This window comes from Ictidomys tridecemlineatus, unplaced genomic scaffold (assembly GCF_052094955.1).
Source record: "Ictidomys tridecemlineatus isolate mIctTri1 unplaced genomic scaffold, mIctTri1.hap1 Scaffold_36, whole genome shotgun sequence".
Lineage (NCBI taxonomy): Eukaryota > Metazoa > Chordata > Mammalia > Rodentia > Sciuridae > Ictidomys > Ictidomys tridecemlineatus.
In genome coordinates, this window is record NW_027522439.1 from 835,165 (window position 1) to 847,209 (window position 12,045).

General features: G+C 36.0%; 1 protein-coding gene across 5 annotated transcripts in view; it reads left to right on the top strand.

Annotated features, from left to right (window-relative positions):
* Positions 1-12,045, top strand: part of LOC144373343 (transport and Golgi organization protein 1 homolog) — a 101,543-nt gene that overhangs the window by 71,770 nt on the left and 17,728 nt on the right. For all 5 annotated transcript variants that reach the window (XM_078036432.1, XM_078036431.1, XM_078036430.1 and 2 more), the window contains 2 exons: positions 574-2,050; positions 2,683-2,828. In XM_078036432.1, coding sequence (XP_077892558.1) covers positions 574-1,212 — 639 coding nt within the window. In that variant the 3' untranslated portion in view covers positions 1,213-2,050; positions 2,683-2,828. The remainder of the gene's footprint in view (positions 1-573; positions 2,051-2,682; positions 2,829-12,045) is intronic.

Here is a 12,045-nt window from a genome sequence, read left to right on the forward strand (position 1 = left end):
TACCTTGTTGAATCTTGTTTTCAGTTTGTTCTTGTGGTAATAATAATGTGAGGAGCCTCCTTAATATCATTCTTTATTCCATCCAATGTACTTGTATCTCAGTAAGATACTTTAAAACTGATTCATCTTTCTCAAGGCTGCAGGATCTTCCAGCTTCTCCTGAGCAAATGATTAAGAGTTAAATTTCTGAAACATAGGTGTAGATATTAAGAGCTGGAGGATCCTATAAGTGATACCTTGCCTTTCCCTACTTATGTTCAGAGCAAATTGAGAGAGACCCAAGAGTCAGGCAGTTGGAGACCAAATTGTCACCATTTTTACTCATTATGCTTTTTAAAGAATATGACCCATGTTAAAAAAAGAAAGAAAGAAAGAATAGACTTTCTAACACTGTGGTCTAGAAAAAGACAGATTTACTCAGCCATAGATGGAGTTAGGCAGTGGGGGTTGGAGGAGGGTAATCTGGTTGACCTCAAAGATTCTTTAGAACCAATCCTGAATTTGGGAGCATGGATGAGTTTGCTTTTGTGATACTTTGTTATTGACACATTAATGGTTTTCTTTTCCTTACAGGAGACAGATTTTGTTTGTTTTGATGTTGGAGGAGATGATTTTGATAATTATAACGTAGAAGAACTTCTAGGATTTTTGGAATTGTATGATTCTGCAAATGAAGATTCTGAGAAAGCTATAGAAAAAGTGGGACAATTTCCTGAAGTCTCCCAGGATGTTGAACCTGAACCTAAACCAGTAGTAGCAAACTCACAACAAATTGAAAGTGCATTCTCAGAAAACACTGTGGATCTTGAGGAACAATTTTTGGCTCAGAAGAGCCATCCTCATGCAGATAGTCAAACAGATAATGCTCAGGGTGAACAAACTTTATTTGAACTTTTTGAAGAAATACTACCAGATAAATTGAAAATGCCAGAAAGTGAAAAAAACAAAACCAGCAACATTTCTCAGGTCTCAAATGAACAGGAGAAGACTGATGCTTATAAACTTTTGAAAAAAGAAATCAATCCTTATCTAGAAACCAAAGAAAACAAACAAGAAATGAGTATAATTTGGAAGATTTTAAAGAAAACTGAAACCACAGCCAAAAGGGTAGACATTTCTCAGGTCTCAAACGAACAGGAGAAGACTGATGCTTATAAACTTTTGAAAAAAGAAATCAATCCTTATCTAGAAACCAAAGAGAACAAACAATAAATGAGTATAATTTGGAAGATTTTAAAGAAAACTGAAACCACAGCCAAAAGGGTAGACATGATGGACAAGGAACGAGGTGATATGGAAATGGGAAAGGAGGAAAGTCCTCTGGCAGATGAGGAAGCCCAGGGACTCTTTGACAGAAGTGACGAGGAAAACACTCAGACTTCAGGGATAAGTGAATTATTTCAGGATAAAGATTCTGACGATCTTGAAAAAGACAACCCTAAGGAACATCTGAACACTTTAGAGTCTACAGAAGAGGCTACTGGAAAAGAAACCTCAAAAGAGGACCTTGAGGACATAGGGCATATCACAGACGCAAAAAGCCAGGGTCCTGCTTCTGCAGACCTTGAAGATGATATATTCCCACAGAGTCCACATATAGCCCTAAAGCCAGAGCTTAGCGATCAGGAGGAAGACTTGCCCATAATCCGCAGCTTCTTTATAGAACAAAAGTCCTTGCAACGCTTCCTGAAGTACATTGATGTCCAAGAACTGGAAGCCATGTTGCAAGAAATGTCTTTAAAGCTGAAGTCAGCACAGCAGGAGAGCCTACCCTATAACCTAATGCCCTATTATCTAGAAAAAGTTCTAGATAAGGTCTTCCATGCCTCTGAGTCACACATTTTGAGCGTAGCAGAGCAAATGCTTGATAATCGTGTGAATGATAATACAGACACAGGAATAAAGGAAAGTAACATATTTGAAGAGGCTGCAGTGCTTGATGATATCCAAGACTTGATCTATTTTGTGAGGTACAAGCACTCCACAGTGGAGGAGACTGCTCCATTGATAACAGCGCCTCCTCTAGAGGAAATCTGGGCTAAAGCTGAAGGTAAATACTTGCCTGCGGCTTGGGCTGGAGAAAAGGAGTTGTTCTTCCAGATGTTTTCATGTATTATTGTAAAGTTCTGTTCAGTTTCCATGTGCCTAAAGGAGAAAGAAGGCTGACTCAGGAGCCCCATATGTTCCTTTATTCATTCTTTTGGGCTACAGCATGAAAGGATATTGCTTATTCTTTTTTTCCTTTAGGACAGTTGGGATTGGTTAGCATGTTCAATAAGAAATTTTATAAAAAGCAAAAGAGAAAGATATAAATGAGAAACTAATGCACAAAAGTAGACCTGTTAACAGTACACATTTTATCTTAAAATTATAAAAGGGCTTTATTAAACATAATTTCTTAATCATAAAATACCTGTACTAGATCATGTGGGTGTGGAGTGACTAGCATAACGTTTTTTTTTGTTTGTTTGTTATTTTAGTATTTAATCTCTTTTTATGTGGTGCTGAGGATCGAACCCAGTGCCTCACCTGCACTAAGCAAGTGTTCTACCAGTGCCTCACCTGCGCTAGGCACTGTGACTCATATATTTAGTGAAACACTCGATGAATATTGAAACTGAAGAGAGACAATTCTTATTCTATAGCATAAAATAAAATAGCCATTTCCCCTTTCAATTTTAGAGCTACTTATAACAGAAGGTACTCCTGTTGATGCTGCTGATACAGAAAACCAACTAGAGATAAAGGTCAAAGAGCCAGCAGATGCCACCCTTTTGGACAACATACTTTTCTTGTTATATTCATTCTTGCTTTATTTGTCTAAGATGGTAAGTTTGACATAGTTTCTTCAATTAGAATGTTGATTATTTATTAGTTTTTAAGTGGCTTCTGGTCATGAAGTGAAAAACTTAAAATGTCTATGAAAATGACTCTTGACCCTTTGAGTAGATAGCTCCTGAAACAAAAGCCATAGGGGTGTGGCTTTAATGGCTACTTGGTTTAGCACATGAAGAAGATTTGCTGTCTACCAAGGCTAGACATTTGCACACCTGTAAAAACTTGGTTCTTCCCCTCAGAACCCTTCATTCTGGTAGGGAGATAACAGCATTCACTTGAAACACAGTAAGATAATGGCAGAAAGAGAGGTATTTATTCGATGGTAGAGCATTATTGTCCATAAATGCATTTATTATGGTTGGAAGGGTGATCAGTAAGGTCAGAAAGTGGTTGAGATGTGTTTGAAGCACAGGCAAAGGGCAAACAGGAGTCTGACATGTGGTTTGTTGTTGATTAGACAGGCTGGGGTGGTGGGGGAAGCTGGCAGTCAGAAGAAATGTGTTCAGAGAAATGGAAACATGAAGAAAGGATATTTGGGGAGGGCAGGAGAATGTGAATAGTTGGTGTTGTAAAGTGTGAAGTTGGAGGGGGATGGGCCTGTTGGATAGGCAAGCAAATCTTAAAGGAAATCATGAGCCAAAGTAGCATTAGACCATTAATAGTGGGGATCCTTAGAAAGTTTTAAGAATGAAAGGAATTAGGTTAGATCTGTTTCTTAGAAAGAGTCACTTAAGGCTGATCTTTCTAAAGAAAATCATGATCCAAACAAGACATTTAATCTGTCTAGAAGCTTATCTAAGCATTTTAGGACTTACCTCCCCCCTATCGGTATTTGTTGATATTGGACTTTTAGAGTTTAATTATAGGAATGAGAAAGCTTTTAGAGGTTGGAGGATAAGATGGTCCTAGGGACATTGTGACAGTAATCCTCCTCAACTGAAGTTGTTTCCTGTAGGTTGTATTATTTCAAGGCTTGTGTAAGAAAGATGATGTTGTTGTTTTCCTTGTAAAATGTATAGATTTTGAAGCCAGGTAGATCTGGTTTCAAATCCCAAGGTTATCATTTAGACGTTTGGGCAAATAACTAAACTTTTGAAAAAAGTTTTCCTCATCTGTAAAATGTAGATAATGCTTACTCCAATCATAAGAATTAAATGATTTGACAAGGTAAAATGTCTGGTGAGGTGTCTGGCATTTTGAAGGGTTTTACCCCTACACATGCCCTAATTCTCATGTAGACAGTCAGAAGGTGGTATAAAGACAATGAATACCTGGGGAGGAAAGACCACCAGGGTGGAAAAGATGTGGTGGGGAGAAACAAATCATTTTTCAGTTGGCTCCATGTTTGTTCATGATGGTGGCAGCCACCTGGGTAAGGGGTATATACGAGCCAGGCAGTTAGAATAATTATATTTCCAGTGATTAAAGCAATCTTCCACAGTCATAATTTGATTATCAGAATGAATCAGCATCACTTGGAAAGTTAACAGCCTCACGATATGGGAAGGATTTCTTTATTCATATTTTTAGGTATGCACAGAGCCCTCCTCTAGGTCTAGGTCAGGGGACATGAATGTGGTGCAGGTATGGTCAGTGATTGTACAGTGATAGGTAAGACATAGACGTGAGTGGCAAAGAAGAGGCACAATGTTAGGAGACTGATTTGAAAGGAGATTTCAAAAAGGCATTTTGATGGCCCAGTATGTACAGGACATTGTGCGAGGACTAAAAGAGTCTAACAGGTGTAAGGCATGATTGTGATTTTTGAAAGCCTTAAGAAAAGGACTTAACAAATATATGCAAAAATTATGAACAAGTCAATGTAAAGTCTTAAACAAGTAGTATGATATCTGATAGGACTGGAGAGTAATAGGCTCTGATGTGTTTGGGAGATGTGCACCAATCAGATTCATTGATCAATGGAATCTTAACAGAATCTTAGTGTTAGAAGAAACCTTGGAAGGCTGTTAGTCTAGTTTCTCACTCATTGCTGTTATTTTCTTTACTGTGGCCCTGACGAATAGTTATGAGGCCTGTACACCAGTATTTCCTAGCATGAGTCACTCTCTTACAAGGCTATATGTTCTTCTGTTGTCTAGTTCATCCTTGTATTGACTCCAAATTTTCCTCCACATGATTTCCTCTATAAAATTGAATTCTTTTCTACATAGAAATCCTTTAAATATTTGAAGTTATATCTTAATTTAAAAATTATTTTTAGTATTTTTATCATGGAAACTTTCAAATAAGAGCAGAGAGAATAGTAGGGAACTATAGGTAACCATAACATACTGTATATTTTAGAATACTAGAAGAAAAGATTGTGAAAGTTTTACCATAAAGAAATGATGTTTGAGGAGGTAGATATATTTAACTGATTTAAACGTTACATAGTGTATACATGCATCAAAATGTCATGTTACCTAATTCAATAATTATAATGTTTGTTTCTATGTACTAGTTAAAAAATAAATTTAATTAGAAAAGCTTTAAAGAAAAGCATAGAGAATAGTATAATGAACCCACGGGCCATCACACAACTTAACAGTAATTCCTTGATAGCCAATATTAGTGAGTTTTTTAAATTTGTTCTAATTGGTTATACATGATAGCAGAATGCATTTCAATTCATTGTATATAAATGGAACAAAACTTTTCCTAGTTGTACACAACACGTGTAGTCCTATATGTACCTCGGGTAATGAGGTTCATCTCATTCCACCATCTTTCCTATCCCTCTGCCCCCTCACCTTTCCTACCTCCCCTTTGCCCAAAGTTCCTCCATTCTTTCCATGCCCCTTACCACCCACCTCACCCCCATTATGGGTCAGCATCCACTTTCAGAGAGAACATACAGCTTTTGGTTTTGGGGATTGGCTTACTTCCCTTAACCTGATATTCCCATTCACCCGCAGATGCCATAATTTTTTTCTCTTTTAATGCTATAAGTAATATTCCATTTCATATATGTACCACAGTTTCTTTATCCATTCATCTGCTGAAGGGTTGGTTCCACAAAACTATGGATCCATTTAATGGACTTGATTCCAATAAGGCCAAAGTGAGAGTTGGTGGGCACTGAATTATGTAGTTCTAATATCTCATTTTAAGGATTTAGACTTGTCTCCTAAGACAATGGAAAGGCATCAAAAAGTTTTAAGTAGAAGAGATGCAAGGGTAGAGGCCATAAATCAAAACTGAAACAGCTGCTTTTGGTGAACTCTGAAAAGATGGTTTGGGCAACTCTCCAACAAATTAGAACATAAAAGGAAAATGGGACTGTCTTTTCCCGGCTTGGTGATACGTAGTCCATATAGCTTTATTTCCTGGAGGACCCAGCAAATCACTGTGTCAGGAGAATGTGGGGCAGGGTGGAGGTACTCATGCTATTGAGCAGGCAGAGTAAGCAAAGGTGTTTGTCTGAGCTGCCAACCCCCTTGCTCACCCTTGTCCCCTCGTCTGTCTCAACCCTAAATATAACAGCAAATCACTTACAGAATTTATAAACATTGTACCTTTGCTGGAAATTTGGGGGCCACATGAATTTTCATAATGGCACCAAATATAACAACATTGAAGAGCAAATTTGTTAAAAGTTTTCTAGCATCCCCTCAAAATCTCATAGGCTTCGTCTTTCTGCCTACTAGAATATCAATTCCACTAAGGCAGATAATTTTTATCTGTTTTGGTGTATCAGTGAATTCCTATCTAGTACCTAGGACAGGGTCATACCTATTTTAGGAACTCAAAAATGTTTGTCCACTAAAACAATAAACCTTCATTTCCGATTGCCTCTGTTTCCTAGACTTCCTTCTAGGAACTCCATTTTTTCAATTCCTTATAAAATAAGTTTGAACCTCCTTCAGAGCTGCCCTTGAATACCCAAAGATTCATTAATATGCTCTGACCAAGAACCTTGATGCCTCACCTTCCACAGAGGGAGGAGATGGTCGAGAATAGGATTTCAGGCTTCCCTACCCCTAAAGTTTCTGTAAAAAGTCAATGTGGAACTAAATAACCTACCTTTTACACAACTAGTCACAAAATTGTCTCTTTTAAGTAACTAAAATAATGTGTATACACATTATCTTTCCTACTTTCACCAACATGAAACAATATTAATGAAAATATCAACATACTCTCTTAAAAGTGCATAAAAATAATTTTCATTTTTGTATTACATTAAGTTTTTTTTAAGCATAGTGCTTACTCTTGCTTTATAAAATAGCATGACTTGGTATTTAGACTTTGTTCAGTGGGTCTCTTTTTTCCTCTGAATATATGTGTTCATTGTAGAAAATGAAATCTATCTATATAGCTAAATATGAATACTTACATATATACATGTATATACATATGTATACACAAATATGCACACACTCATATACTTAAAAAAATTAAATAAGTCATAATCCTTTCCTCAAGTTTCTTTTTTATGCCCCAATATATACATGGTTTGAATTCTACTATATATATACAATATTGTATCTTGATGTCTTGTGGATTGCACACTATGGTATACTAACTAAAGCATATTCATTCCACATTTATGATACAATAATGTACTTTATAAAGAGTTCAGTACAAACAAAAATATCACTGGACCAGCTTTTCAGTAGAGGTTTGATTTTGAACTAAAGGAAGAGAAAAGGGAATCTGGGGAGAGAGAAATTTGCGGCAACAGAAGAGGCTGTCTGCAGGAGAGAGGAGCAGTCATTTGAGTGAAGCAAAATATTTATACTGAAGAGAAATGTAAGAGGTCCGTGGGAAGATATGCTGGAGACCCAGTATTGTATTGCTCTAGAAGAAAGAAAGTTGAAGTATGCTGACAGGCAGTCAGGTGTAGCTGTACCCACAGTCTCAGCTATGGAATAGAAAGAGGTGCACTGGATTCTACTGGATACCCATACAACATTGTTCTATAGTTATTTTAATTTCATATATATATATATATATATATATATATATATATATATTCTGAACGTATATGTGAATATATATTGCAATATTTTCCAAGGCATAACTTTTTTCCTGCATAAGGAAACATCTTTGATTTATTCCAGAAATGCTGAGAGCCATAGCCAAGTAGGAATGACGCATGGCATTTTTGGATTGAAAGGTGACCCTGCTCAGGGATTAGGGTGGCTCTGGGTTTAGGGTGGATCCTGCTGGAATAGGGTGGCTCCAGGTTTAGGGCTGATCCTGCTGGGATTAGGGCATATTCTGCTGCCTCAGGCGCCCGCTCCTTGAGTTCCCATTGAGTTCTTACGGGATTCTGAGAGAATTGGTATGCAGAGCCCGGTGGAGGGAGTGTAGAGTGCCCGTGAGAGTTCGGGAATAAAGAGTTGCTGTTGGAGTCTACAATATTTTGTGGTGGCTTGGTTATTTTGTGCCCAGCCAGACTGTGGCACAGAAAAAGTTCTTATTTTTAAGATACTAGGACAAAAACTCTTTTCAGGTAATGGAACTGACTAAATTTAGTCTAATTTTACAAATGTAACTCTTTGTTGCCAACAAGCTTCCTGCAATCCTGTAATCAGTGCTCATGCAGTAACTTCCATTCCCATCATGGAAAATGTGAAGAAAACATACAAAGTTCTTACTTTGCATCATAATTTACCTTCAGTGTAGAGATTATTTTTAACAGTTGGTATATAATCTTCTGTCACTTTTCCTGAAATTTTTTCTAAGAGTTTATTTTCTGGCTGTAATTTAGCAAAAGGCAAGTCAAAATGCCTGCTGGGAACGATTACATTTATTCTTGTTTTGAATTTACACAATAAAAACTCAATCCTATAATTGTGATTTTTAAAAATTACACTAAGATTCTATCTCAGCAATTTAAGAAAGAAAAATGGAAGTCACGGAAAAGTGTGCTGCATTCTAGTGCATGTTTGTTTTTAATTCTGAGTATTCATCTATCACACAAAACCCACTTGTCATGGGACACTTAGGCTTCTGGTCAAAGGCATTAGGTTTTTATTTAAACCCACATTTAAATTATTCATAAAACATAATTAAACTCAATATTTTTAAATTGCCTAAAAAATATTTACTTTATTCTTATTCTACTTTACTTTTAACATCCATCAAAGTCTTTCAGTTTTAGACAGCCTTGTTCTATAAATTATGCATATGAGCCAAAAATATCCAGGAGGGTGGCAGGGAAGCCCAAGCACTTTAAGAAGTATAGTTGATTCCTTCCTTCAATTTGTAAATGAGGTATAATGCTAACTATAATCCTATTTTTTCACCTATGGAAGTTAAGTTTCCCAATACTGTATAGTAGCTTATTCAAAGTCACAGACTATGCTAAAGCAAGCTCTCTGTTACCCTTTTAGATCTGCCATTCCAAACAGCACATGCAAATGACTTAATGTGTCCTCCAGATGCTAATGTTTATGATGTGTGAATCATAGAGCAGCTAAAATTATATAACTCCTCCAAAACAAATCTTCCCTTTGGCTTTCTCACTGGCCATTGGACCCTTATTTCACTCATAAAGATGAATCTGAATTATAGTCAGAGTTAAAAAATAATGGAACAAGATTACTTAGGAGGGGTTTTTATTTTATTTAAATATCTAACCAGATATTAACTTTATTAATTCATTTTATTTAACAATAAATGGATTTTAATTTATGGCCTGGGATCTCAGACATGGGCCTCAATGAATCTTTCCCTCATTCCACATTCCATTTCTTTCAGTATGAAGAGGTACAGGCCTCCTTTTAAATACAAAGCATGTTCATCTTGTCATTCAGCTTCTTGAAAGAAGACTTAAATCCCATCCAAAGAGTTTAATATTTGTTTAACAAATAATTTTATGAGCACTCACTATGAGCAGTAAATACTGCCGAGGCATTGCCTGTCAAACAATTTGATTTTCACAACCAACTTAATTCTTCTGACTATGTTAGGTTAACTCTTCAGATTCTCTAGCCAGGGCCACCACAACTGGGCATGTGCCATTTTTACCATTACATTTAGTTTTTTTCATATTTAAATATTTATTATCATTGAAAATGGACTGATCAGATCTATCCATTGTTTATTTGTCTTGAACAAACAGCATTGACTTGATTTCTGTAGCCAGAAAGTCTTGAAATCAGGGGAAACATTTTAAATTTTTATGCAGTTCAATTTGTTAATTTAAAATTTATGCATTATTCTTTGGGTGCTACATGTAAGAGTTCCATCTAACCAAAATTTTAAATTTTTTTCTTTTATCTTCCAGAAATTTTGTGATTATAGTTTTTACATTTAGGTCTAAGAACAATTTTGAATTAATTTTTGTGTATAGTATGCAATAAGGGCTTACATTTATCTTTATTCATGTGGGTATTCAGTTTCTCCAGTGTCATTTGTTGAGAAAAATAATCATTTCTCATTGAATTACCTTGGTGCCTTTTAAAATTTAAAATCAATTGACCATGAATGTTAGTTTGTGGCCTCTCAGTTGGTTTCATTAGTCAATAAGTCTTTTTGATGTTGTTGTTCATTACAAATTATTCATAATTGTGGGATTTATTTTAATATATTTGTACATGAACATAACAACTTGCTCAATCTCCAATATATTTAAACTTCCATAGAAATACACTCAAGTCTTCTCAACAATTAGTTTATCATATGATAAACCTCCCCCTGCATACTGATGTTTTAAAACACTACTATTAGATTCTCTTTCACCTTGTGCATTTTATTTCAAATTAACTTATTTTATTATTTTACTTAACAGCCTTATTGAGATGTAATTACAGTACAATAAACTGAATATATTTGAATTCTACCATATGTGTATATCTCTGAATCTATCACACTGAAATTAGTGACTATATCCTTCATTCCCAAACGTTCCCTCCTCACATTGGTAGTTCATCCCTGCAAGATGACTTTTGTGCTGTCCCCACATCAATCTCCAGGAACCATTAATCTGCTTCTTGTGTTATAAATTACTTTTTATTTCCTAAAATTATAATAAAAATAGAACCATACCATAGGTCTTCTCTTTCCTGGCTTCTTTAACTCTACATGATTATTTTCTGTTTTTTCTATGGATCATGGTGTTACAAAGCCTGTTCTTTTTTATTGCTCTGTAGTATTAACCATTGTAGACATACAGTTTAATTTGTTGATTAATTAACTTCTTGATGAACATTTGAGTTTCTTCCAGTTTGGGGCTATTATAAATAAAGTTGGTGCAACATCTGTATAAATGTGTGTTTTAATATCTCTTAGTTAAATTTCTAGGAATGGAATCTAAAGATAACATGAGGTGTATATATTTTAATTTTCTTAAGATTTTCTTATCTGTTTTTCAAAGTAGTTGCACCATTTTACTTTACCACTAGCAGTAAATAAGAATTGTTGTTCCTGAGCTGGGGATGTGGCTTACGCAGTAGCGTGCTCACCTGGCATGCGTGCAGCCCGGGTTCGATCCTCAGCACCACATACAAACAAAGATGTTATGTCCGCTGAAAACTAAAAAAATAAATAAATATTAAAAACTTCTCTCTCTTTCTCTCTCTCTCTCTCTCTCTCTCTCTCTCTCTCTAAAAAAAAAGAATTTTAGTCCCTTCATAGTCTCAATGACACTCATTACAGTTGTTTCCATTGTATTCATTCAAATAGGTCATATCTCATTGTAGATTTAATTTGCATTTCTAACTAATGAATCATTTGTGTTGAGTATCTTTTTGTGTTCTTATTTTCCAACCATGTATCTTCTTTGAGGAAGTATCTTCTCAAATATTTTTGCTAGTATTTTTTCTTATCATTGAGTTTTGAACAGTCTTAAATGGCATGGGCTCTCTCTCATCCAGTGAGGATGTACATGGAACAGGGTACAGGAAAGTGTGGCTGTAGAGTCGTGAATCAAGTCCTCTGGAGACCAAGCTGGAAGCAGGTCTCATTTTACTGCATAGTTACCATGTATATGTACCCAGGTAGTAGCTAAGCAGATTACAGACAGCCACCAATACAATTTCTGGCCAACTGTCCTTGAGGCAACCAATCAAGGAGCAGACTGTGGAGCAAACACTGGAACCACAAACATGTGGCCACATGGTCCTGTGCTGTGCCTAGGGGGTAAGTGGTTTGTCACTCACACGCCTAGCACAAGGGGAGTGGTTTGCCACTCAGGCACCTTAACATATGCCACATATGCAGTACTCCATGTGCTTGTCCCCACATTAAACAAGTCCT